At 45.7% G+C, this 27,959-nt stretch overlaps 2 protein-coding genes across 3 annotated transcripts in view; one reads left to right on the top strand and one right to left on the bottom strand.

Moving 5' to 3' along the window:
- Position 1: 1 nt before the first annotated feature.
- JPT2 (Jupiter microtubule associated homolog 2) lies at positions 2-25,451 on the top strand. Of its 2 annotated transcripts, none has more exons than XM_073648193.1 (5): positions 2-158; positions 16,218-16,366; positions 19,668-19,810; positions 19,933-19,978; positions 21,734-25,451. In XM_073648193.1, the coding sequence occupies exons 1-5, from the start codon at positions 103-105 to the stop codon at positions 21,919-21,921; spliced, it is 582 nt and encodes a 193-aa protein (XP_073504294.1). In that variant the 5' UTR covers positions 2-102; the 3' UTR covers positions 21,922-25,451. The 2 variants fall into 2 exon arrangements, with proteins under 2 accessions (XP_073504294.1, XP_073504293.1); XM_073648192.1 differs by having other exon boundaries at positions 19,933-20,002.
- Positions 25,452-25,520: 69 nt separating this feature from the next.
- The window catches only part of LOC141162263 (lysosomal dipeptide transporter MFSD1-like), a 31,821-nt gene continuing 29,382 nt past the window's right edge, over positions 25,521-27,959 (bottom strand). The window contains exon 14 of the mRNA XM_073648191.1: positions 25,521-26,880. Coding sequence (XP_073504292.1) covers positions 26,773-26,880 — 108 coding nt within the window. The 3' untranslated portion in view covers positions 25,521-26,772. The remainder of the gene's footprint in view (positions 26,881-27,959) is intronic.

The following is a 27,959-nucleotide window of genomic DNA, read 5'->3' as shown; positions in this document are numbered from 1 at the left end:
GACAGTTAGGATAGCGAATCAGCGAGCAGCCCGCTCTGCCTTGGGTTTCCCCGGCTCAGTCGGTGTCTGGCTGTCTCAGTGTGCGGACGTTCCTGCGCAGACATGACTTCTACTCACACGTTCACCAGCCTGGAGACCGATGGCAAGCCCAGCTCTAGGTGAGACATGGCGCCGGGGGTATCTGTAGGGCAGCGGCGGGCTGGGTCATGGTGCAGCCTTATAACTGCGGTATCTGCAGACAGGAAGGGTGGACCTGGAGTTGGGGTTGCCATAGACACAATGTTGCAGCGTTTTGGAATATTTAACAAATCAAACACAATGTATCCAAATATTGAAATATGATAATTTTTGGTCTGTTAATTTTTGGCCAATTTTTCCTGCCCTGATGGAAATTATCCACGTCTGTGGTCGCTATTACCATTTTTTTTTATAAATTTTGCAGATGTCTCCGTGACGATTGGAATTAATAAAAAAAAATAAAATAATAGTAATTAAATTTTTCCAATCCGGTAAATTCATCTCGCACCTTGTGATCATTGCTAATTACCATGGCAGGTCATCAGCCTTATAATTGGGAGATCGTTTATTGTTTTTATGCAAATTTGGAATCCATAATGTTGGACGGATGCAGAGAACTACAACTCCTGTCATCCTCATCGTATCGAAAGCTCATGAAGGGTTAATAGCAGCATGTGTGTGTCTCGCCAGCCATGTGCAGACTATTGTCCCCCATGTGCCCAGCCCAGGCTTTTGTTCTGCACAAGGTGTGTAGCGATCAGGGAAGCAGCCGGATGCCATTGTCATTGCTAGATTTCTAGTCTGATGCATTTTTTTTAAAATTTTTTTTAATTTTTGCAAAAAAAAAAAAAAAAAATGCATAAAAAATTAGCACTTTTTAACTTAATATCTCGTCATATTTTGCAACAGAGTAAAGGATTCGCTGCTGACCTGCTTTGATTTAAACCCCCCTTTTTCCTCATGTAATGTATGTACTGTTAGAGAATTGCGTTCCGAGCAATTGTCCTGTTGACTACTAATTAACTGAATGTTGGCCTGGTCAGTGGGTAGACTGTCCTGTCATGTAATAGGGAATTGCATTGCAAGCAATTTTCCTAATGTCCCTTACATGCAGGAGTAACGTTACTTTGGGGAGCTGCCTACGTTGCTTTCACTTAAAGGGATTTCTATCTCAGACACTTATGGCATATCGACAGTAGAGAGATGCTTTCCCTATCCAATAAATTACCAGAGCAAGTTAAAGGGGTTGTCTTGGTTTTTATGAAATGCCACGTAATGGCGGCACATGTGGGAGTTGTAGTTCTACATCTGTTGTGGAGCCGCAGGTTGTCGTGCGCTGCCTCTAGCATTCCCATGAACTTCCGGGAACACATTCTTAGCCCTCTCGTCTGAACACGTTGCTGCAGTGTATAGGGGACTCCTCGCTGTCAGTCACCTGTCTACTATGTGATGGATGGCAGCCGTAGAGAACTACTCAGCATTAACGATCTGCATGGTGCGGTGCACCTGCCAGGCTACAGGACGACGACCAGCAGCTTATTCCCCTCTTATTGAGTAGAGGTGCATGCATTTCTGAACTGAGCGTGCATGTGAATGGGGGAGGCCATTACAAATGATCATTGAGCTGACAGCTATTTTAGGTGTATGGACACCTTTTAGATGGCGGTCAGCCGAACAGCTGTTCCCTCCTTCCCCAATGCAAATTCACTGACTTGGTTGGGAGATAACCAGAGCTAGACACCTCTGGCAGCAGCTTATCTTCTCTTAGAACAAAGGACTGTTGAAATCCAACATTTCTTTTTCTAACGTAGTCAGGACACCCCCATACCCATTTTTTGGCTCGGCTGATGTTCATGTGATGTATTTGGGTGTCTTAAATCTCACTTTTAAATGTTGATTTATGTAATGGCCTCACTTTCCTAAGCTGTAGGTCAGGGTGAGTAGCACGGACCCTCGGATGCTTTGATGCATCAGAGGTGGACTAACCGGGCGGTACGTGGAACAGGTGGAGGACAGCACTCGAATCAGTGGAAGTGCTAGATGCTGCAGTGTCAAGTGTGCAGACGGCACCTTGGAATAGCATAGACGAGTTGGTGGTAGCTAGGCACCTGAATGTGCGTGCAACAGTTAGAAAAAGCAGAGCTGAGTTGGTAATTGGTTACATTCTTGTAGGAGAGCGCTCAGGAGCTGCTGAAGTGAGTAGATAATCAGGCACCTGGTTATAGCAGAATTGAGCCGGGTTGGATTCCTGGAAGCACATGCTAGCAGCGTGCACTTGCTACCTGAAAACTCAGGTGGTGGGCAGGTGCCAGAGCTGACGTGCAAAGCGACTATAGAAACCCAAATGGTTTGTGCTTCTTTGCTGATTATAGAGGTGAAAATGGAGCTGGATTAGGAGGAAACAAAGCCAGGTGCTGGCGTCAGGACAGGAAGATTGGATTAGCAGAAGTTCTGGGTTATCGAGTGTAGGATAAAGGCAGCGTTCACACAGCTGTCACACCCAGGGAAATCCTTAGAGTGCATCCTCATGACCTTAGTTTATGGTCCGTGTTCGGGCAGCTATGCTTGTCCCGATCTAAACGAATAGCTTCATGAGCATATATGGGGCTATTGGTTTTGGTCAGGGGGTCTGCATAAAATGCATTGGTATGGATGTCTCCTACACCTAATCATTCTTCGGTAATCCGATTGTTTTACTTTGTGCACCTACATCCATGCTTTATCATCCATCATCTTGTCAGCTGTGTGTGTAGAAGAGAAGTAGACGCAGAGCCTGGCGTCCGTGTTTAGACGTCACCCCGTCCATATACCCTTCATGCTCTTCACCAGGGATAAACCCTCACATGTAGGAATGTGGCCTCCTTTCATGTAAAGGATCAGGGTGAATGATGACTCGGAGAGAGGGGCGATCCTGAGCCCATTACTTCACACTGATATTTACAGAGAACGGCTTGTAAAATGTAAGCTAAGTGGGCTTTGTGTTAGGATTGCCTCTCATTAAAGGGGTAATGTATCTCAAGTTGTTATGAGCGAGTCCCTTTAAAGATTTCTATCTATAATGCCTGGGATGGAGGGGACGGTTACCCTTTGCTATATATAATATCCACCCAGATACAATAGAGCACATATATAATACTGCCATACTGTGTCCTACTAGAAACGGAGCATGAAATCGCACACCCTCCCTACGTACAAGGACATGCGTGTGTTTCATATATTTAGATCCATACCCGCTACGTATGTGTAGCACCCCGAGGACTCGGCTGCTACAGGGGTATTGCACCTCGAACCAGAGGTGTGGTATTCCACTCCCGGGTAAGGATGGAGTGTGGAACTGGGCTCAGTTAGCTGCATGCACTACACTCACCCCATTTCCGGGGGACAGACCAACGGTGCTCCCACCAGATAGATGTGCAGGTACGACAGCTTCTGTCCCTGGCTGGAGTGGGGAGGGGGGAGGAACATCCCAGTGGTGTAGGAGCAGACAGGGGAGGGACTCTGGGCATAGGTAGGAGCCCATTGGGTGCTAGTCACCTGGGCTCGGGTGTCAGAAGGGAGTATATAAGGGGGGCACCATCTTGGATCAGTGGTCAGTCTAGAGAGGAGCTCAGCCAGAGAGGGCTGACAGGGAGCGGTGGCTCAGTCTGGGCCCAGCTCCAGAGCCAGGCCTGGAGAGGAGGCCTGAGAGAGAGAAAGAAGAAGAAGGAGAAACAGGAACACCAAGAAAGGCCCAGAGACGCAGGAAGAGAGGGAACCCTGAGATCCCACGAGTTAACGGGTGAAGGGTTGGCAGTACAGGGTACCGGATCCCAAACTGGTGGAGGCCAATTATCCTTAGCCAGGAACCGGAGGTCGTGGTCAAGTTTTGGCGCGACCCCTCGCCACATTCACCAGGAAGGCAAACCACGTATAGGGTCAGGGAAGCCGGGAAAGGTTTCACCACCAGAAGGCCCGAGGGAGCCGGACAAAGGTGGATCCCTGGTGGGGACGGCCAGTAGGAAGGAGGAGAGGGGAGCTCAGGACCACGCTCTGGAACTGCCTGGGAGTTGGCCGAGTCCCGCACTTGGTGGAAGCAGCACGGCTTGGGTGGTCACTCTTGGCCGAAGTGATCTGAACACCAACTGTGAGTAAAGCTTTAAACCTGCACTACAAGTCTCTGCGATTCCTTGTCACACCACCACTACCACTATCATCATTTCCTGCTTCACCAGCTGCCCTGAGGCTATACCCCTCCCGTTGGGGGTTATACCATCCACGCTGCACAACCATACCACCGGCCTCAGCGGTCTGCCCTGCAGCGGCGGTTTCATAACCGCATTCAACGGGTGGCGTAGTCGGACACTAACAACATCTTATGCCAAGCACCGCCCCTTAGTTTGACACCCTGGGCACAGACCGGGTCACCGCCACAAGAAGACTACTACCCCCATCGGATCCGGCTCCGGGTATCCCCCGCATGCGCAACGCAGCACAACATGGCCCAGGGGGCGAGTCATATGCGCATACAGGTGCAGAGTCAATAAGTGGTCAGATATTACTCATTGGTGGGATCTGAACCATCCCAGTCTATTGGCTCTATAATGGCTACGTAGACATCTTCCATTGGATGAGCCATAATAAAACTATTTGGGACAACCCCATTATGGATGACATAGGGTGGGACTGCCATCGATTAGTCAGACTGCATTCTTTTTTTGCATATTTAGGTAATGCTGTTCTGGATTGTACAGTAATGGTTACGGGGTTGGTCATAACCACAACATGAAGGTGCGGCTTATTGTGTTATGCAGTCTACCCAGACATGTTCAGATTATTGGAGCTGGATTTGCTGCTGTTGCGTGCCATAAAATGCAAACCTTTTATGGCCACATATATCCATAAAATGGCAGAGAAAGTGAGCTTTGATCCATTGTGGTAGCCATGTGCCCCAGCTCTCCTCCCTAAACTCTACCTGATGCCTCCTCTGACGGTTGGGAGTCTAGTGGCGACTCCATTCTGGTCAAAGATTGGAGCGGTTTGTACAGATGTGTGAACGAGCCCTTAGTCATTAACATAGGACAGGTGCACGATACCTGCTGCCGGCGCATGCGAGCCAGCAGATACCTGTGTGTCTTCACTGCAGAAATAAGGGCTGGACGACCTCAGACTTCTAGATTGTTGTGTCTTGTTTTTTTTGTTTTTCTTTAGTGTGTGTCTAGTCGGGCCCTTTTTTTCGCCCCAAGAAAAACATCTAAGAGAAAACAAAAGGGCTTTGGTTTTCCACGTTTTTTAGGTTCCTTTGAAAAAAAAAAATTGAATGCTTGTGGTGAGCCTAGGAATGTTGCATGTATATCCATTTTGTGCAATATTGTATGAAGGATGACAGAATTTACTGTGACGCCTATCCATAAACAAGTGCAAGAAGATTGAAGAAGGGCAGGCGCTCACATTGGTAAACATAGGCGTGGAAGTAAATCACGTCCTAGGCGTCTTATTTATCATCCAATGTCTTCGCGCTCGCCAAGCGATGAGTTAGCATCGTCCTAAAAAGTACTTCCGGCTTACAGGAGCCCTACTGACATTGAGGTCCAGAAGAGTATAGAGAAAGAGGCTTCTGCGTGGAAGAATGTTCTGTTATTCAATGATTTACTTTCCGAGCCCCTGGCTGGTTGTGACATGCAGACTTCATGTTTGTGTCCTGGAAGACACAGATCAAAGCTGTTCAATGTCGGTCATTTGCCTCGCTGCGGTTTCTGGGGTTGTTATGGTTAATTGCAGTAACGCTGTCAACTGCTTGTAAATCATACGTGTCTGCTTTAAAAGACAAAGCGTCTGACAGAACAATGGCCGGGGAAGAGGCTTCACCTGCCGCCTTGTTAACGCGTTTCACGCTTCAGGAGATGCCACTGCCAACATTGTCCTCAGCTGGAGATATCTGGGTAGGGCGATTTGCAGAGCAAGATAAGAATTGCTTCTTTTCTCAACCAGGGTCTAATGCTAACAAATATCCTTATTCTGACATTGTGACCATATTTCTGAGTTTATTGCAGTTCAGGGTCTCACTTGGAACCACCATTGTCAATTTTGGCACCAAAAATAGTGCAATATGCAAGAGAATTCTTGCCGTCAAAGTGCCTAAAACCCAATTTTCCTCACTGTAAGCCAGTCGGGTTCATCAGACTCCATTTGAGGGTCTTCTCTTGATGGATCCAGCATTGCTGATACTGAAATCCATTGCACAGATGTGAAAAGTGTCTTAGGTTCTTTAAGATTCTTTTACGGATCACTAAAACGAAGAATGCTGCGCCCCTTAGGCTGTTTTCGGCTCTCTTCATTAGCTCAAGACAGGCTTGGGCCAGTTTCGCATGTCTGTCGATCACAGTTTGAGTACGGACTGTGATGTCTGGACCACCCACGAGTTCTTGACCCAACCTCAACAGCCTCCTATATGTCTACGAGGTTGTCATGTCCTGGTCAGTAGACCCAGTGTCATTCGGAACTTAGCGGTTCGCTCTCATACCGTGAATGTAGGACGTGCGAAACTGGCCTTGTAGAAGTTGGAGCTTGTTGTAGGGGCTTGGCTGCGTTGTTCCACCTTTTTGCTTTAGTGATTGATGTGGGTCTCGGCATCTGGGCCCCATTGCAGTCAAAACCTTTGACCTGTCGATCAATTTTAGAAATGACCGTTACCTTTTAAAAGGTTTTCCAGGAGGTGAGTGGCGCTGATGTCTTATCTTGGATCCGGCAGGTATCATATACATCTACTGCTTAAATCCATCATGCTGTGTTATGAAAGGGAGTCAGAAGTCATGGACGACTGTGGACAGGTCCTGATTAGGGAAAAACTTACCAAAATCTGATCCAGCTGATTTTCTTTTTTTTATGCAGCCAGATACTGATGAGAACAGATAAGTCCAGAAGATGGCGGCGATCTGAGTGTCTCAGCTCTCATGCACACAGTCATATTACAGCGTGTATTAGGCCTCAGTCCACACGTAGTTTTTTGTTTTGCTTCTAGCACAAGTTCCTCCTCGATTTTGCATTTTGTGGTTACGCACCATGTGACGGCTCTGCTCTACGCACTTCTATATTTAACTCTCTCGACGCTGCTGAACAGGGAACTATTGATCATTTTGGACGTTAATCATGTTCGTTGCAGTGAAAAGTATGGAATCTGTGGCCAATTTTTGACGCCAAAATCAACAAAAGATCTTTCATGACTGAAGATTAGGAGGAACGTGCACGTACAGGTAAAACATGTAACTGGCTGCGGATGGTAACTGTAAGAATTTCATTTTGCACCATTTACCCCACAAAAATTTTTGAGGGGGGATTTCCTACAGTTAGGGGATCTTTAATAAAACGTGTTCCTTCTTGGTCGTCCCCCCCCCCCCCCCCCCTCCTCTACACGACTTCTAATATGAAAGTAAAATACGGCTACTCGCAGTCATAATCTTCAGCGTTGGGTTGTGACAACTGTTAATTGGAAAAAGTCAAAAGCCGCTGTCATGAATCTACTCACACTTGGGTTCCTGAAGATCATGTTCATTGTCTTCACTGGGGTTGTCTTTTTTACATTGCTGTGCATTTGGTTCATTTCTCGGGACACTTCGACTTGTGGATTCCGGGCTGAATCGGCCTGAAAAAGACGCCGTGTGCACATATCCTTCTGAAAAACCTACGCGATAACTGGTGGAATGGACTTTTGGTACCCTATAACCCCCCCCTTAGAGGTTTCTCCTATAACCCCCCCCTTAGAGGTTTCTCCTATAACCCCCCCCTTAGAGGTTTCTCCTATAACCCCCCCCTTAGAGGTTTCTCCTATAACCCCCCCCCTTAGAGGTTTCTCCTATAACCCCCCCCTTAGAGGTTTCTCCTATAACCCCCCCCCTTAGAGGTTTCTCCTATAACCCCCCCCCTTAGAGGTTTCTCCTATAACCCCCCCCTTAGAGGTTTCTCCTATGACCCCCCCCTTAGAGGTTTCTCCTATGACCCCCCCCTTAGAGGTTTCTCCTATGACCCCCCCCTTAGAGGTTTCTCCTATGACCCCCCCCTTAGAGGTTTCTCCTATGACCCCCCCCTTAGAGGTTTCTCCTATGACCCCCCCCTTAGAGGTTTCTCCTATGACCCCCCCTTAGAGGTTTCTCCTATGACCCCCCTTAGAGGTTTCTCCTATGACCCCCCTTAGAGGTTTCTCCTATGACCCCCCTTAGAGGTTTCTCCTATGACCCCCCTTAGAGGTTTCTCCTATGACCCCCCTTAGAGGTTTCTCCTATGACCCCCCTTAGAGGTTTCTCCTATGACCCCCCTTAGAGGTTTCTCCTATGACCCCCCTTAGAGGTTTCTCCTATGACCCCCCCCTTAGAGGTTTCTCCTATGACCCCCCCCTTAGAGGTTTCTCCTATAACCCCCCCCCTTAGAGGTTTCTCCTATAACCCCCCCCCCTTAGAGGTTTCTCCTATAACCCCCCCCCCTTAGAGGTTTCTCCTATAACCCCCCCCCCTTTAGAGGTTTCTCCTATAACCCCCCCCCCCCTTTAGAGGTTTCTCCTATAACCCCCCCCCTTTAGAGGTTTCTCCTATAACCCCCCCCCTTTAGAGGTTTCTCCTATAACCCCCCCCTTTAGAGGTTTCTCCTATAACCCCCCCCTTTAGAGGTTTCTCCTATAACCCCCCCCTTTAGAGGTTTCTCCTATAACCCCCCCCCCCTTAGAGGTTTCTCCTATGACCCCCCTTAGAGGTTTCTCCTATGACCCCCCTTAGAGGTTTCTCCTATGACCCCCCTTAGAGGTTTCTCCTATGACCCCCCTTAGAGGTTTCTCCTATGACCCCCCTTAGAGGTTTCTCCTATGACCCCCCTTAGAGGTTTCTCCTATGACCCCCCTTAGAGGTTTCTCCTATGACCCCCCTTAGAGGTTTCTCCTATGACCCCCCTTAGAGGTTTCTCCTATGACCCCCCTTAGAGGTTTCTCCTATGACCCCCCTTAGAGGTTTCTCCTATGACCCCCCTTAGAGGTTTCTCCTATGACCCCCCTTAGAGGTTTCTCCTATGACCCCCCTTAGAGGTTTCTCCTATGACCCCCCTTAGAGGTTTCTCCTATGACCCCCCCTTAGAGGTTTCTCCTATGACCCCCCCTTAGAGGTTTCTCCTATGACCCCCCCTTAGAGGTTTCTCCTATGACCCCCCCTTAGAGGTTTCTCCTATGACCCCCCCTTAGAGGTTTCTCCTATGACCCCCCCTTAGAGGTTTCTCCTATGACCCCCCCTTAGAGGTTTCTCCTATGACCCCCCCTTAGAGGTTTCTCCTATGACCCCCCCTTAGAGGTTTCTCCTATGACCCCCCCTTAGAGGTTTCTCCTATGACCCCCCCTTAGAGGTTTCTCCTATGACCCCCCCTTAGAGGTTTCTCCTATGACCCCCCCTTAGAGGTTTCTCCTATGACCCCCCCTTAGAGGTTTCTCCTATGACCCCCCTTAGAGGTTTCTCCTATGACCCCCCTTAGAGGTTTCTCCTATGACCCCCCCCTTAGAGGTTTCTCCTATGACCCCCCCTTAGAGGTTTCTCCTATGACCCCCCCCTTAGAGGTTTCTCCTATGACCCCCCCCCTTAGAGGTTTCTCCTATAACCCCCCCCTTAGAGGTTTCTCCTATAACCCCCCCCCTTAGAGGTTTCTCCTATAACCCCCCCCTTAGAGGTTTCTCCTATAACCCCCCCCTTAGAGGTTTCTCCTATAACCCCCCCCCTTAGAGGTTTCTCCTATAACCCCCCCCCTTAGAGGTTTCTCCTATAACCCCCCCCCTTAGAGGTTTCTCCTATAACCCCCCCCCTTAGAGGTTTCTCCTATAACCCCCCCCCTTAGAGGTTTCTCCTATAACCCCCCCCTTAGAGGTTTCTCCTATAACCCCCCCCCTTAGAGGTTTCTCCTATAACCCCCCCCCTTAGAGGTTTCTCCTATAACCCCCCCCCCTTAGAGGTTTCTCCTATAACCCCCCCCCCCCTTAGAGGTTTCTCCTATAACCCCCCCCCCCCCTTAGAGGTTTCTCCTATAACCCCCCCCCCCCTTAGAGGTTTCTCCTATAACCCCCCACCCCCTTAGAGGTTTCTCCTATAACCCCCCCCCCCCTTAGAGGTTTCTCCTATAACCCCCCCCCCCCTTAGAGGTTTCTCCTATAACCCCCCCCCCCCCTTAGAGGTTTCTCCTATAACCCCCCCCCCCCCTTAGAGGTTTCTCCTATAACCCCCCCCCCCCTTAGAGGTTTCTCCTATAACCCCCCCCCCCCCTTAGAGGTTTCTCCTATAACCCCCCCCCCACCACCTTAGAGGTTTCTCCTATAACCCCCCCCTTTAGAAGTTTCTCCTGCAACATGAGGCTTGTATGGGATTGAGTATCTTCTCACTTTGGTTCCCATAGAAGTCAGTCCTCTTCTGTAACCAAATCAGCCCTGACAGTTTGTTTTTTTTATATGTGGTTCATTCCTTGCTGAGATCACATCTGTTTTGCAACATCTGATGTTTGCTCTTTTGTTTTCTCCTCTGGACTTTAGATATATTTGGTAAATCGGAGCAGACGTTGCTTTACTTTAGAATCTGTGCATTGGCCTTGGCGCTGAACTCCAACGCACCGTCCTCCTAAACTAGTAACCTGACCGATCAATAATCTCTTGTGAGTTTGCCTTGGCGGCATAGGTGACCATGCTATAGAAACAAACACCGCGAGACTATAATGGTGGTCCACTTGGGGACTGTTCACTGCCGTAATCTAAAAGGTAAAAATCGACTTAGTATAGACCCTGTGATAACTCCTACAGCCAAATCGGAAGATGAGGTGCAGTCGGAGTGATCGGCCCACTTTCAGAGTCATACAACACCCAGACATTTCCCTTGAAACTTCTGTTGGAATTTGCAGGTGGTCTTGGTCCATGGACTCCACCAGTGTAGTTTTGACATTTAGATTGGTTAAGGTTTTAAGTGGCGTCTCTTATAAAAAAATATATATTGCATTTCCATAGAATAGGTGATAAATGTCAATCAACTTACTATAGACCCTCTGATAAGTCTTACATCCAAATCAGAAGATGCGGTGCAGTCGGAGTGATCGGACTGGACAAACACCCAACGTACCACGTGGTCTGACCACCGATCTCTGGAGAAGAAGCATGTGCAACCACTGTTTACTGTCGCACATGCTCACAAAGGGGACTCTGGGACCTCCGTTTTCACGGTCACGCTTTTATCACCTATCCCTATAACTAGAATTGGAGATGCCCTATTTAAGGTTCTTTATGACACTTTTTCAGCAGCACGCTGCATGGAGTCATCAGTTTAGTTTCCTAGTTCGTCAAGTCAACAAAAGGACTCCTTCTACCGTCTAAGTACTTGACATAATGGATGTGACAATGGCCTCTTTTAGGTTTTTCCTGTTTGCTGTAATAGACAGGAGGGGCGAGCGAGGAGAATCATGTGTCTTCTGTTAAACAGGCTCGTCTTTTGTCAGCATTAATGGCCATCTTTACGTTGACTTGCTACTTTTTTCACAGCGCGTTTTAGCATCCTGATAGTTTTTTTTTTCATTTTGGGATAATGCGAAGTCTACAGCATCGCTCCCTGCTGTGTCAGACGTCTCCTAGGTCAAGGGTTTCTCTTTTATTAAAACCACTCACATCAGGGGCCACGAGTCCGAAGCCTTTAATGACTGATTTCTCAAGGGCATTCTCCCATTTGTCTCACTTGGGGAATTCATCCTTCATTAGTCAAAATGGAAAGTAGAAGCCAGATGAGGTCAATCAGCAGAGTCTGACCAGTGCTGAACGGTGCCGCCATATTGATTATCTCGGGTCGGATTGTTTGGTCACATTTTCTTTTTAGGACTAATGAGGGTCAATGGGGGTCTGTGTTTTATTGTAAATTAAGCTTGCACGCAGGACGGGCTGCCATCATGTAAAGTAGCTTTTCTATTGATTTCGGATTCCAAGCGCAAATTGCATCCATGGATTGTGCTGGGTTCTGTAAGGGCATGCTGGGAGTTGTAGTTCTGAAACAATTAGTGATCCACTAATTGAACACTAGTGGCGTCGTGGGTAAATACTGGACCATGTCAGCAAGTTCTTTGCCTAACCCTACTGGCAAAAAGGGGACTTACCTGTTTTCCAACAGTCACGATTCCTTAAAGGGATTTACTACAACCCCCCAAAAAATTCCTTAAAGGGGTTGTCCATGATTTTGCGGGATTGTCACATATGTTTTTATTATACCGGGCCATACATGTTATAAGCTGGTACTGCTGAGCTACAGAGAGTCAGGGGCTCAAGGTCAGCCTGGTTAATGATGATAACGTAATATGTAACGCTGCACACGCCACGTGACAGCATATTGGCTGCGAGTCAAACATTGAGCGTGTTACTATCCAGGACTGTGGACTATTTTGCAACAGTCCATGACCTCTGCTGCATAAAAAGACTAAGGGCCTGTACATGCATAAAAATTGCGTAATAAAAAACACGTATTTTACGCAATGTTTTTCCTTGCAACACTGTTTTTTAGTGCAGAAAAATGTGTTGCACATAGAAGAAAAGTTCTTGTGAACATCAGTGATTACTAACCTATAGCTGTCCTAGAATGCTGGGGGTTGTAGTTTTGCAACAGGTGGAAAGTTACAAGTTGACGGCACTAGACTATAGTACATCACTGAATGTCTGCTCGATGCTGGGAGTTTTAGTTTTACACCAGGTAGACAAAGATTGAAGACCACTGGCCACCTCATGTACAGTGCTGGCCAAAAGTATTGGCACCCCTGCAATTCTGTCAGATAATGCTCAGTTTCTTCCTGAAAATGATTGCAATCACAAATTCTTTGGTATTATACTCATCATTTAATTTGTCTTCAATGAAAAAACACAAAAAGAATTGTCCTAAAGCCAAATTGGATATAATTCCACACCAAACCTAAAAAAGGGGGTGGACAAAAGTATTGGCACTGTTTGAAAAATCATGTGATGCTTCTCTAATTCGTGTAATTAACAGCACCTGTAACTTACCTGTGGCACCTAACAGGTGTTGGCAATAACTAAATCACACTTGCAGCCAGTTAACATGGATTAAAGTTGACTCAACCTCTGTCCTGTGTCCTTGTGTGTACCACATTGAGCATGGAGAAAAGAAAGAAGACCAAAGAACTGTCTGAGGACTTGAGAAACCAAATTGTGAGGAAGCATGAGCAATCTCAAGGCTACAAGTCCATCTCCAAAGACCTGAATGTTCCTGTGTCTTCCGTGTGCAGTGCCATCAAGAAGTTTAAAGCCCATGGCACTGTGGCTAACCTCCCTAGATGTGGACGGAAAAGAAAAATTGACGAGAGATTCCAACGCAAGATTGTGCGGATGGTGGATAAAGAACCTCGACTAACATCCAAACAAGTTCAAGCTACCCTGCAGTCCGAGGGTACAACAGTGTCAACCCGTACTATCCGTCGACGTCTGAATGAAAAGGGACTGTATGGTAGGATACCCAGGAAGACCCCACTTCTTACCCCGAGACATAAAAAAGCCAGGCTGGAGTTTGCCAAAACTTACCTGAGAAAGCCTTAAACGTTTTGAAAGAATGTTTTCTGGTCAGATGAGACAAAAGTAGAGCTTTTTGGGAAAAAGCATCAACATAGAGTGTACAGGAAAAAAAAGAGGCCTTCAAAGAAAAGAACACGGTCCCTAGAGTCAAACATGGTGGAGGTTCTATGATGTTTTCGGGTTGCTTTGATGCCTCTGGCACTGGACTGCTTGACCGTGTGCATGGCATTATGAAGTCTGAAGACTACCAACAAATTTTGCAGCATAATGTAGGGCCCAGTGTGAGAAAGCTGGGTCTCCCTCAGAGGTCATGGGTCTTCCAGCAGGACAATGACCCAAAACACACTTCCAAAAGCACTATAAAATGGTTTGAGAGAAAGCACTGGAGACTTCTAAGGTGGCCAGCAATGAGTCCAGACCTGTATCCCATAGAACACCTGTGGAGAGATCTCAAAATGGCAGTTTGGAGAAGGCACCCTTCAAATATCAGGGACCTGGAGCAGTTTGCCAAAGAAGAATGGTCTACAATTCCAGCAGAGCATTGTAAGAAACTAATTGATGGTTACCGGAAGCGGTTGTTCGCAGTTATTTTGGCTAAAGGTTGTGCAACCAAGTATTAGGCAGAGGGTGCCAATACTTTTGTCTGGCCCTTTTTTGGAGTTTTGTGTGAAATGATCAATGATTTGATTTTTGCTTCATTCTCTTTTGTGTTTTTTCCTTGCAAGCAAATTAAATGAGATAATACCGAAGAATTTGTGATTGCAATCATTTTCAGGAAGAAACTGAGTATTATCTGACAAAATTGCAGGGGTGCCAATACTTTTGGCCAGCACTGTATGGCTCAAAGACTTATAGGGCATGATGGGGGTTGTAGTTTTGCACCAGATGGAGAGCCACAGATTAAAGATCGCTGGTCGATAGTATATTACTGCAAAAGCTATCGACCAGCGATCTTTAATCTGTGGCTCTCCATCTGGTGCAAAACTACAACCCCCATCATGCCCTATAAGTCTTTGAGCCATACATGAGGTGGCCAGTGGTCTTCAATCTTTGTCTACCTGGTGTAAAACTACAACTCCCAGCATTCCCTGATAGCTTTTGGCCACACATGCAGTAATATACTATCAGGGAATGCTGGGAGTTGTGGTTTTTCCATTTGCTAAGTCTGCTCTTTGCTTTAGATTAGGTTCTATCTGAACTTGCATTTGTTGCCTTTACCATTTCTCATTGTATGTAATCGGGCCCTGACGAGGGCCCCTTCACCTCCACGGCAGCAGCTGGGAGAAGTTAGGAGCGTTTCCTGTGTAAATAGCTGAAATGCACAGGATTCCTCAGGTCCATGTTACTCGCTGGCCACCACTCTCACAACTTTTACACCAATTTCGTTTACAAAAATTGCAAAACAAAGTGAACAAAATGTAAATATACAACACAATATATCTACCTGTGTGCAATGACTGCGATTCCTCCCGACTTCCCATACACACAGCAGAGGACGGCACAGATTCACCACCAGATATTTGCAAGAAAACTGTTTAAAAAGTGGCAACATTTTTGCTAACTTTGCAGTTGACCAAAAAAGTTTTCACATTTTATGATTTGAAAACTGGGGGCAAGTGATCATAATTTATGCCGCAAAAGTGATTCGATGGAAATTTTCTTTCTGAAAGAAGCGCCAGATTCTTTGATGGGCACAAGCTTCCTAATATTTGGCGCATTTGCTTTCATCAGAACTGGTGTACAAGTTGCCAGATTTCATGAATTGGGGTCTATGTCCGTCACCTCTGACTGCGGCTTCTTTCCTATGGGAATTAAGAATTGGGCATGTTAAAAATCCATCAGCCCAATCCTTCTTTATACTTGTTATAGGAGAATCAGGACACCATCATATACAGTAGATTAGATGGCCCTTACATGTGCTGGAGATGATCACAATCAGGTTGCGGTTGATATTTGTTTACTGTGTTTTTAAAATGCAAATAATATCTGGGGGGTTCTCCTTTAATTTGTGACTATTTTCATTATTGCACAGTAGGTGGAGGCTGGGTGTAGTGGACGTGGTACGTTTGGTGTTTGCCCAGTGTCTTGCGGATAGCGTTCCCTTCCCCCGCAGTATATCAGCTGATGTGTGTTGGCAGAGATCAGCATCTCTGCTTTTAATATCTGCAGGTCCTCTTACACGGGGACATGATTGCCAGCAGCACATCACTCCGCAGTCACCACGTGAGCCAAACTTATCTACAGCCTGCAGCACTCGCCCTATGGGCCGCATTTACTACAGTCCCTGCGCTGGGAATATAGCTCTTAAAGGGATATGCTGTCACTTAAGGATCACTGGGGTCTGGACTCCAATCATCCTGAAAATGAAGGGGTCGGGGCGATCCCTGTGCATGATGAATTAGGCAAATACATCAGGATCTGGCTACCAGCGGCAGCACGTACTAAGAAAAAAATAAAAGCAAAGAGATTAAATAGCACAAATTCAGTGATCGGCCTAAAATGGATAAGTTGCGTATATACAGTGTATGATGACCATTGTTGATTTTTAGAGAAGTTCACTTATGCAGGAAAATGTTACTTTGCCCCTTTTATCTCTGGTGTATAAGATCTCTGCTTACTGAGCGCTGCCGAGTTCCTCATCCATTTCCTATTCTTTCTGTAGGGTTTTGAAGCCGCCGGGTGGAGGATCAAGCTGCATATTTGGGAATTCAGAGGAAGTTTCTGCACCAAAGCGACAAGGCAAGATGTCCTCTAACATCTTTGAAGCCCCCACTGAGCCAGGAAATGTACCAAAGAGATCCAACCCCCCAGGTCAGTGTTTGTATGAAAAGACAGGCTGCTATTTACATGGGACTTCCTAAAGCGTTTAATGACCACTAAAAACTTCCATGTTATGTATAAAATATCTCAGAGGAGTAACTTTATAACTGCAGGACATTACCGGTCATGAGTTAGTCTCCAGAGCTGCATTCACAATTCTGCAAAGATGAGATCTGCCAGTTTTCCTTTTTGGCTCAGTGTTACCAGAATGCAACTCACCGGAGCACCAGGGTCAGCTCTATGCGACGTGCCCGGTTTATAACAGGACATTGCATTTTAGAAGCTGAGTTTCAACAGCAACCAGCAAGAATAGTGAGTGCAACTCTGGAATATAATACAGGATGTAACTCAGGATCAATAATGTAATGCATGTACACAGTGACTCCTCCAGCAGAATAGTGAGTGCAGCTCTGGAATATAATACAGGATGTAACTCAGGATCAGTACAGGATAAGTAATGTATGTACACAGTGACTGCACCAGCAGAATAGTGAGTGCAGCTCTGGGGTATAATACAGGATGTAACTCAGGATCAGTACAGGATAAGTAATGTATGTACACAGTGACTGCACCAGCAGAATAGTGAGTGCAGCTCTGGAGTATAATACAGGATGTAACTCAGGATCAGTAATGTAATGTATGTACACATTGACTGCACCAGCAGAATAGTGAGTGCGGCTCTGGAGTATAATACAGGATGTAACTCAGGATCAGTAATGTAATGTATGTACACATTGACTGCACCAGCAGAATAGTGAGTGCAGCTCTGGAGTATAATACAGGATGTAACTCAGGATCAGTAATGTAATGTATGTACACATTGACTGCACCAGCAGAATAGTGAGTGCGGCTCTGGAGTATAATACAGGATGTAACTCAGGATCAATAATGTAATGCATGTACACAGTGACTCCTCCAGCAGAATAGTGAGTGCAGCTCTGGAATATAATACAGGATGTAACTCAGGATCAGTAATGTAATGTATGTACGCAGTGACTCCACCAGCAGAATAGTGAGTGCAGCTCTGGGGTATAATACAGGATGTAACTCAGGATCAGTAATGTAATGTATGTACGCAGTGACTGCACCAGCAGAATAGTGAGTGTCGCTCTGGAGTATAATACAAGATGTAACTCAGGATCAGTACAGGATCACTTTACTAGGTTATTCATCTTTCTACACACCCGCACTCCTCCATACTTGGCTTGAAAACTACGGTCTTCATCTGCTAGAAAACTACAGGGGTCGTCTTGGGTTTCACACCTCCAATCACCAGGTGGCTTGGTACAATGAATATTTGCCTCCTTCCTCTGTAGATGAATGCAGGCAGCATAAAGAAAAGTGACTGAAAGTCTTGTCTACAGAGGACAGGACAGGACTAGTCTGGTCTGTAAGGAAACTTGAGAAGGGATTTCTGTTACCCATTATACCGAAACTGTGGAAACGCGATTCTCCTTGTACACACAGTAAGTGTTTTGTGTGGAGGAGGGAAGCTAAGCAGCAATCCTATATCTCCTTCACCACTTCTCCTGGGACAGGCCATAAAACTGGTATGGAAACTCCAATATGACTGATAAAGTTTTGGATAACTTCAGTCTGCACAAGGGGGAGCACAGTAACTACAATTAATGAGAATCTGTCAGTAGGATCTTCCCTCCTAAGCCGTCTACATGGGCACATAGGTCATAGGAAGATGAATAAAATGATACCTTGATATCTGCGATCTGATGTCTTATTCCAGAAAAATCCACGTTTTTCTTAACATGTAAATGAGCTGTTAAGATCTATGGGCCGGACATAGATCTCCCGGAGAATCTGCCTCCAGAGATTATTATAGATGAAAGGGGGATTACCAGTGTGAGACGTGTTGATCAGGAGAGCGGACTGTCAGTCATTAATGTCTCACACTGGTAACATCACCTTTCATCTATAATAATCTCTGGAGGCAGATTCCCAGGGAGATCTATGTCCGGCCCATAGATCTTAACAGCTCATTTACATATTAAGAAAAAAGTGGATTTTTCTGGAATAAGACATCGGATCGCAGATATCAAGGTATCATTTTATGCAGTTTCCTATGACCTACATGCCCATAGAGACAGCTTAGGAGGGTTCATCCTACTGACCGAGACCCTTTATTACATACTGTATGTAGTTAGCTCCTCCTAGTGGTGGCTTCAGGAAGCCATGATTTAATCATTTCATTCTCTTCCTATGCAGAGCATTCGGAGCTCTGTGTCAGAAAAACTGAGCCTCAGTTATGTTAAGAAATTACTCAGTAAAGAATTTTGGACTGATTTGGCTAAAACCACTGATGTACAAGGGCGGACATTCAATGTTTTAGGATTGCATCATAAGAAAAGGAGCACGCCTCTGCATAATGTGGTAGCTGGGCCCAGGATCTGCAGGAGGTGAGGTTTGGGGTCACACAGTAAGAGGTTTCCTGGTGAGGGCGGATGGGCGGACTGCAGACAGCTGGGGATCGTGCTGAGCTGGCACTGGGGGCTCAGCCCAGAGCGGGGTCTTGTGTCAGCTACCGAGATACTCTGAGGCTCCTCCTAGACAACTGGGAGAGACGTCTTCTCCGCTGTCAGCCCAGATGTGTGTGCAGTGTGGATAATCCCCTGTGATGTGTGATGAACCCACTGACTCACTAGAAAAACATTACAATTGCAAAGTGTTGGGGTGCACAGGGGCATTCATCCTGCCGGTGCAGTGTGCATTATATCATTATGTCTCATGGTGCAAAGCTGGGAGTTTTTTTTTTTTTTTTTTTTTTCTTTCTTTTGCATTTTGGCCTTATGTCAGGGGAGAAGGAGGGTTTGGGTGTAAAGAAAACAAATCTAAGACCAACCGGATGTGCAAATATCTCGGGGGCTGTGAGGAGTCCATAGATTTACAGCCTGTGGATTGTGAGGTCCAACTGCTCCCACTGGACCCTTCTGCAGGTCATGAACTATGAGTATTAATCTAACATGTATGGGGGCATCCTAAAGACAAGTATGAGACAAATCATGGTGGAATTAAGCGTCCAGCTACTTATTAAAGGTGCAGCCCCCCGGCCAGGCATGGCGCGTCTATGTGGAGGTAGCACTCAGCTGGTAGTTGGCCGTGTGAGCATTTGGTCGACCTATGTCTTACTAAGATGGATCTGGTTGTGGGATCTGAGGGCAAGCGGATGGTTATAGAAATAAGATCACCAGTAGATCCCATACAGTTGATCGGATTGGTCAATAAATATCTCATATATCTGTGGTCTTCTCACTGAACTCTGTTTGTCTTCTTCCCACAGGTGGAAAGACCAGTGGTATCTTCCAGGATGCGGCCCCCGTACAGTCGCCTGCACGGCAGAACCCCCCAGGAGGAAAAAACAGTGGAATATTTGGTGAAGCGCAGCTGCCGACGAGCCCCAAAGCGCATCCGAATAAACCAAAGGTACCTTCTATTGGACCGCCAAGGTGGTGCATCATATGGGACGGGCATCCTCTGCCCAGATCCGACGTGTATTCTGTGTATGAGATCACATTGTGACTGTGTAAATCTCTTGTATTCTGCAGGATAATATCTCATTAAAAGAGGAAGTTGTAAAGACCCCCAAGCCCGGTAAGGACCCGCAGCAACGGGCAGGTAACTCCCACCTCCTGTCTATTAAGTCCTGCATTGGGGACTAGTCATGTGCGTCTCCTTGTCCATAAGTTGTGCCTGGTGTTGATGGGAAAGGCGCTCTACAGATCCCTGTCTTTAGTGGAGGGGATGGGTGCATACTGTGCTTCTGCTTTATTCGTTGTCTATGTGATCGCTGGAGAGAGCGGAGTACAGCGCTTTATTTCCAGCAAACCCATGAATGGAGCTGAAGCAGAGTATTCTCCATTTTAGGGAAGAGTCAGACGGCCGTATAACTCGGATGGGGATCGCAATGCAATGCTTGGACTGGCCGGCTGCTCTCCTCACCCGAGCGTGACAGCTGCATAGAAATAGATCCTGTCACGCTCCTGCTGGGAGAGCTGCCAGCCAGTCCAAGCATTGCTTTTCGATCCCCATCCAAGTTATATGGCCGTCTGACTGTTCTCCAAGATTGAGTTCTGGAGTTCCCTTCATGGGAGTGATTGGGATCCCAGAGGTTGGACCCTCATTGATCAGAAAGTTATCCTATGGATAGGGCTAACTTTGGATTTTGGGAAAACAATCTAAAGGAAAAATGTTTCTTCCAGCTCTTTGGATAAAATTCCAAACTTTATTCGGTAGTTATAGAAATTTAATAACACTCAAAAAAGAGAAACCACAAGAGTGGAAAGAGTGCCGCGTTTTGATCGTACCCCTGTGATCCTAATCAGTGGAGTATGTAGGAGTACAATCGAAACGTGTCACTTTTTCTTCTCTTGTGGTTCCTCTATGGAATTTTAACAACTACTGAATCAAGTATGGAATTTTATCCAAGGAGCTGGAACGAACCTTTTCCCTTATATTGCGGCACATTTTGATCAGGGCGGAGCTCCGTGTACCTGGAATATTTGGACGTTTTTGATGAACTGGCTTTTATGGTGTTTATGATTTTTGGAAAATCCCTTTAAATTTCCGTATTGGAACCATTTCTGTTGGACATTGATGGCATATCCTATGGAATTTATATCAATATATAAGATGGGAGTAGAAGATCATTGTGTCATTAATGACGTCTAATGCAATGCTCTGCAAGCTAGCTGTGGTGAGACTACAACTCCCAGCATGGTAGAGCTTCTATCCAATTGTCCTGTAATTGTGGAATTTATCTGTGATGCTGGATTATATATCTCTGCAAACACTAGTTGCTAGATAATGGTATGTCTGTGTGTGGCATTAGTCAGACGTCCGCTGTGACTGTGGGAGTCATTGTCGGCCGCGTCATTAGTTATACCCACAGCGTGACTGCTCCCTGTCTGATCTGCTTTATTTTAGACCCTTCGTGTAATAGCTGAATATAGACACTGCTGTAGAATAACACTGCAGCCGCACATGGGAAGGACGGGTGTCCCTAATACAGAGTGGATGTATTGGTGGTCTCGTTACAATCTGTATGGGAACGGTCCCCCCTGGCATTCTGCATGTCTCCATGTCGAGTGGAAGAAAGAGCAGCAACACAAATGGTTAATGAAACATCTCTCGTTGTACGTTTACAGCTCCTGTGCTGAACTATGTATTTGAGCAGTCAGTCCCTGTGCTGTGCGATCTTGCAGACATGATTGCCCTAAAGTGTAAGAATTAGTAGACTATGGTGTATGGAGACGCACGGGGTTTTACGATTTAAAGATCCTAATTTTAACGTTGTCAGCACCGGTGACAAATGGCGCATTCATTTTTTATTTTTTTTTTGTCTTCTAGCCCCTGCAGTGAAAGCCGATCCGCCCGCACCAGCACCAGAAGCAAAAATACCAGTGCCCAAAGAAGAGAAAGTGTCCGTGCCAGACCCCGCTCTTGCAGCTCATGAACCACATCTTGGTCCCCGGCCGAGGTGTCACAACAGAGTCCTGAACCCACCAGGAGGCAAATCTAGTGTCACGTTTTATTAAGTAGCAGAATTGGCAGGGTGACCGGGTGACCAGCGCAGGGTAGAAAGTGGAAGTCATCATCTGAGGAGGACGAGGGGCAGATCCCTCCGTCACTCCCCCGGTGTGATCCTCATCCTGTACAGCTGCTTTACCTGCCCCTGCCTGTGATGTGGCGATGGGCACATAGGTGGATAAAACAGCTCTACGATATGAGGACATCATACAGCTCCATGCATCTTTCAGACTCAAAAATTTGGCGCTGACTAATTTCTTTGTATAGTCCTAGCATTGGGAGGTTCATTTTTCTGATGCAGAGCTCCAAATCCCCTGCACAGACACGGATTTAAAAGTTTACTTTCTATCTGCCCGTGGCCACCACTAGAGGGAGCTTACTGCATTTTTTTTTCTCCATGGTTCATTATTTGATCAATATGCAGTGAGTTCCTAAGCCCACGCCTAGTAGTGGCTGAAATGTTTTATTTAATTTCAGGCAACTTCTTAATAAGCTTTTTTGTATATGAGGAATAACCCTTTATGGCTATTTTCTGACTTGTATCCTGCATTTTTCACCAGTTTCCTTCTTTATGGTTTCTCTTTCTCTAATTTTCAGCAGTCTCTGAGCTAGTGGGTGGAGAAAGCTGCTTTTGTGTCTCCCATACACACAGATGTGAGGGATTTCTGCTCTCCGATCTCTATATAGCATGTTTAGAAGCACGTTATACAATACTGAGCAGTGTAGCTGTGAATCCAGCACAGGAGTAAAACGCCTAATAGAAAGCAGCTGCACAGGTCTGTGTGTCTGCCTCTTCTCTATACACTTCAGTAAACCGCTGTAATCTGACCCTTTAGTGAGCTGAGCGTTTCCTTGAGGACAGTGGATTTTTATCTGTCGGAGTAAATGATGAGCATATGGGGAGAAGTGGCTGATAAGTGGAGAAAGAAGCAGATATCTCTGATAAAGTATATTTTTGCAAAGTGTCTCGTATTCATTTATCATAACTTATGCATATTTGCTGAAATGACAGCGATCAATTAAATCTCTATCCACCCAGGGGAATTGAGGCTGTTTATCAGAAAAAGGAACTTCCATTTATACATATAGAGAAATTAGACGGTGCAGAATTAAGGAATGCTGGAGTGATCATGAGAATCCTATTAAACTGCTTTTTTTTTCTCCTAAAGGGGTTGTATAAAATGAATGATATTTAATTGTGAGAGATTAAAATGAACAATATTTGCAATTTACATGATCGAGCTTACTGAATATGGCGCCACCTGCTGTATAAAGTGTATAGCAAAATGCACGTCTGCCTGAGTATTGACGGACAGCTCGGGGCTCTACAGCGCAGCCAAGGGGGGAAGCGAAAAGAAAATAATATTTCTCTGCTCAAGCTATTAACAGCATATCTGCGCTTTTTCGATAAGATTATTGGAACCCCTTTAATAATGATACAACTCTGATGACATTTTACATGATCCCTTCACTCATTTTAGTTCTCACATTGAGATAATGTAAAGATTGATGACAGCCATCATATCTACGTGTAGGCGGCCGCTGCATGTTGGATCTACCCTGCTGATTCTGTTACCTGCTCTACTGCCTTCTGATCACCTCTGCTTTTTAATGGGCTAATCAATAATAGATGCTCGCACCCTCCCCATCCAAGTGCAGGCAGGAAAAAAAATCTCCATCTTTTACAGGAATGCTGGGCAAAATGTCTCGGTGCAGAGACAGTGCGCTGCCTCCCCTGGCCCTGCACTGAGCAGACGTGTTTCTTTAAGGGCAACTAAATTGACCGTCACTTCTGTATCAGAGTATGAAAAGTAAAATAAAGTGATGATGTACAAGACTTAAAAGGGGTTGTTCTCTTTTGGAAAACTTTTGCCTGTCTGCTCAGTTTGTTAAAAACAAAAGAAACCCAACAAAGCGCGCTTTACTTGGCTGCGGCTCTGCCCCTGGCTGCGGCTCTGCCCCTGGCTGCGGCTCTGCCCCTGGCTGCGGCTCTGCCCCTGGCTGCGGCTCTGCCCCTGGCTGCGGCTCTGCCCCTGGCTGCGGCTCTGCCCCTGCGATTTTGTATAGGCTGCAGGGGTGGCAAGACTTGGTGAGAATTGCAGCCAAGTTCAGCAGCTCTGCCCTTATGAATAGGTTGCAGTGGTATTAGTGCTGCAGGCAAACAGAGACTGGGGGCAGCACCGGACCCTGAAAAAGAAAGTAGGTATAGTGTGGTTTGTTTTTCCCACATGAACCTGAGTCTGTATGCAAAAGTTTCATCAAAGCAGACAACCATCTTTTGGGCTATAATTACATTGCAAAAGCAGCCATCCTGTTGAATCAGTTAGTCCTTCAAGGAATTCTCCTGAAATGCCTGGAGGGCGGCGTGTGACACAGAGATTCTAATATCAGTCTTGTATCCCTGAACTAGGAATAACACAAATGTTGCCTGGAGTTCTTTGTTTTCTGACAGCAGGGGGCGCTGTTACTTGTGTTTGAAAAGGAAGATTGGAAAGAGTTAAATATAAAGCCCACTTCACACCTATGGGATTTTCTTATGACCAAAGTAGCAGTGGTGTCTTTTTTAGGGTCCATTTCCAGTTCTGGAAACACAAACGACCCTTTATCCTACGGACTATTTCTTCCTGAAGTTACAGCAAAGTACAATGTGGCACCTAATGAACGTCTGTGCTGTAATAGAAGGGGGTCCTGCATTAGCCAAACCTACCACTAGGGCTCATTAATCCACCTGTGCAAATCTGCCCAAGATCGGACCACAATGCACGCTGGCTTCTGAGCATGACCGTGTAACACAATCTGGGCAGACGCCCCAGCCAGTCCGTACATTGCGGTCCAATCTTGGGTCAATTTCTGAATGAACCCTAATAAGGGGTTGTCTGTAATAAAGTAAAAGGTGGGAACTGCTTTAGTTTTCCTGAACCAGCGCCACACTAGTATTGTAGCATTTACTGAGTCTGCAATACCAGTCACAGCCTCTAGACCAGGGTGGTGCTGTATGACAGAAAAGCAGACCATTTTTCTTGTCTCCATCCATGAAAGTTGTCAGATTTATTGTGAAACATTTAAAAAAAAAAACAAACTTATGTTCTAATATGGGCAAAAGTCAGCAGCATCTGGATCTGTCATCTGCTGCAGTGTGTGGTAACATCACCAGCGGTGCAGTATTAATATGACCCCACCTCCCCCCAGAAGGTGCGACTGGTGACGTTACTGATTGTAGGGGAGCTAAGCCACCCCATCTTCTGCCTGTTGCACCCTGAACTGTATCTTGAGTCCTCCAATACAACTCCTGTTAACGGATCTAAAAATGATCTCTGCTGACATGTGACAGTAATAAGAATCAGCTGGTACACATCACATCGAGGGGCCTTAGACCCCTGGGTCATGTCCGGTTTGTTCTGTTTCCGTGTATCCTGATTGTACAGGTCCTGCTGATATGGATTTGGCTGCGGCAGGCTTCATCTCTCGCATTTATCTGATTGATGCCATTTATACGGTTATAATGCTCCTCTTAATAAACAGTGTATTTTGTTAATGACTATGGCTCATGTATGTGTCCTTTCCCTCCCCTGCAGTCGGTGCACACTCCATACAAAACTCACTGTAGTTAATGGGTTTTAGAAACTTTATTTATGAAATTGAAACATTAATTATAAAATCATCTCCCTTTAGCTGTAGCCAAGTCAGTAGTAAAATGGCAACATGATTCTGGTTACTTGGGTAGTAAAACATGATCCTAGGGCCAGTACTGCACTGGTAAGCGGGGAAGAACCTTCCCTGACAACTCAGTTGATGTCTAGGTAGAATATAATAACCAAACTGTCGGACTCTGCTTTACCAATCGTCTCATATTGGCCCCTTTGCTTTGCTGTCAGTAAGTCGGCAGCAGTAGTTTTAATAGAGATGAGCAAAAAAAATTCTAAAATGGTCTATTAGTCTAGCAACCATTTAACTCCTTGGGATTTACTTGTGCAGTATCAGCTGAGTTTCCTGCTCACTCTCTCCTTGGCAAATGGTCATTTATCGATAAGTACCAGTAGCCTTGCCAACGCTTCACCTGAGAATAGTTACCAGTCTTCTCCTGTATGTGCAGATTTTTAGGTAACACTTTTCTCCAACTTTTTATTAAGTATTTGGTTTGGCACAGATGGAAAAATGGAATACATCTGCCATCTGGTGGCAAAATAACAGTAGTGCATACCATGGCATTATACTAAATATCAGTCTGGAGTGGACAATAGTTAATTTGTCAGATTTAGTTTTTTGTGTGTAGGTAAATATAAATGACCATTATTAGGTATAGTAAACAGTATTTATAGATTATATATTGCACCATAATCTGTTTATAGACCTGAGAACTAAAGTCAATGTATGACAAATCAGGAAGACTTTTCCGAAAAATAGTAAATTCAATGGTTTTATCTATTAGTTATGGCATCAGGGGTGGTGCATTTATCGCATACTGATAAAGCAGTAGGTGTGAGCAATGAGACCTGAATCTATCGAGAATGGGGGTAGCCGTCCGTACGTGGGGGGGGGACCGTCCGTCCGTCCGTGTGTTTCTATTTATTATTATGGGTGTTTTGATGATTGCAGAACAAGTAGTGGGCCTGAATCTATTGGATGTTTCTTGCACCATGCCATAAATGTATTAGATTAAAAGCCCCATTAAATGTCCCGTGCTATATGAGAGCACTCCATTTAGTACATGTAGTACTTAGCGTTCCCAGATTAGTGATTAGACGTTAGCGGTCACTTCATGTCCACATTGAATGTAAACTTGTGCGGTAATGTTACTCGGATAATCAGTCTTTTTCAGTTCATAACCTGGATGAGAAAAAATGTTCAGCAGGTATCAGCTAGTTAATGGACCTGTGGTCCTCCTCATTAAGTATTGGCGTTCTGTCGGACTCCTCCTGGGGCTCTGGTTGAGGTTTCTTCTTTGTCATTTTGTTCAATGTGCCTCCCTGCAAAACAGGAAAAAAAAATCAGAACACCCTCCTCCACATATGCAACACTGAGCATATTAGTTATTTCAGGGTATGGGAAAGTTCAGTGACCATTCCTTTAGGGGCTTATCATGGCCTGTTTTTGTTCAATTTCAACTCATGCCCAGTTTTTTGGTGGCATAAAGATTGTCTCTGGACCCCAGACAGTACCAATATCACTTATATATTTCTACAGGTACCTATACTTAGCTGGCAGCCTTCTAACTCCCCCATAGCCATGCATCCTCATTTTCAATGCTGAAACTGAAGTGAGCTGCTGCCAGACACTTAAAAGGGAATTTGGCATAGTTTTATAGGTTCGTTATTGATTCATGTCAAAAATTAAATAGTACATATAAAAAAAAATATATATATAATAACTTAGCTGCTTAACTCTGCCACTGGCTTTTATTTGCCGGTGTCCAAGTATTCGCACACAGCAAATGCAGTACAAAATAGAATCGGCCAGTTCACAGCTGTATGGGGAGCCCTGTGCTGTCTCTTTAATTACTGTGATCTGAGTGGGGCCTTCATGTCATTTTGGCTACAGCACTCAGATCACAGTAATTACTAAAGCGTGCTGACCAGGTCCCTGCAGCAGCGCTGCATTGGCGATTTTATCCTGGACTGTGTACGGAGTCACTGCACAATTGAGTAACCACTGCAAACCGGGTGCACACTCACTAGTAATGTCATGTCATTAGACTGTTGAGATCACAGTAGTTAAAGGTGAGCACAGGTCCAGGCACTAGCAGTCATTTCATCCAGCGGTATGTACATGTCGCTGTATGACATTACCGCCACACCCGTGGTGCCCGGACCTGTGCTCACAGGTAAGTACTGTGATCTAAGCGTAGAAGTCATTGCGACTGAAGCACTCCAATCAAAGTAATTACAGACGAGCACAGGGCTGCAACAGTGACTTCATCCAGAGGTGAGTACATGTCACAGAATAAAATCACCGCCACAACATTGGTGCCCGGACGTGGTGAGCACTCACTGGTAATTACAGTAATCTGAGCACTGCTCTGCTCAGATCAGAATTGTCTGCTCAATTG

The sequence above is a fragment of the Phyllobates terribilis genome, unplaced genomic scaffold (genome assembly GCF_046119375.1).
Source record: "Phyllobates terribilis strain yellow unplaced genomic scaffold, ASM4611937v1 Scaffold_9__5_contigs__length_417890890, whole genome shotgun sequence".
Taxonomy (NCBI): domain Eukaryota; kingdom Metazoa; phylum Chordata; class Amphibia; order Anura; family Dendrobatidae; genus Phyllobates; species Phyllobates terribilis.
Note: the sequence above shows the minus strand (reverse complement) of the source record. Positions and strands in the feature narration are given on the sequence as shown.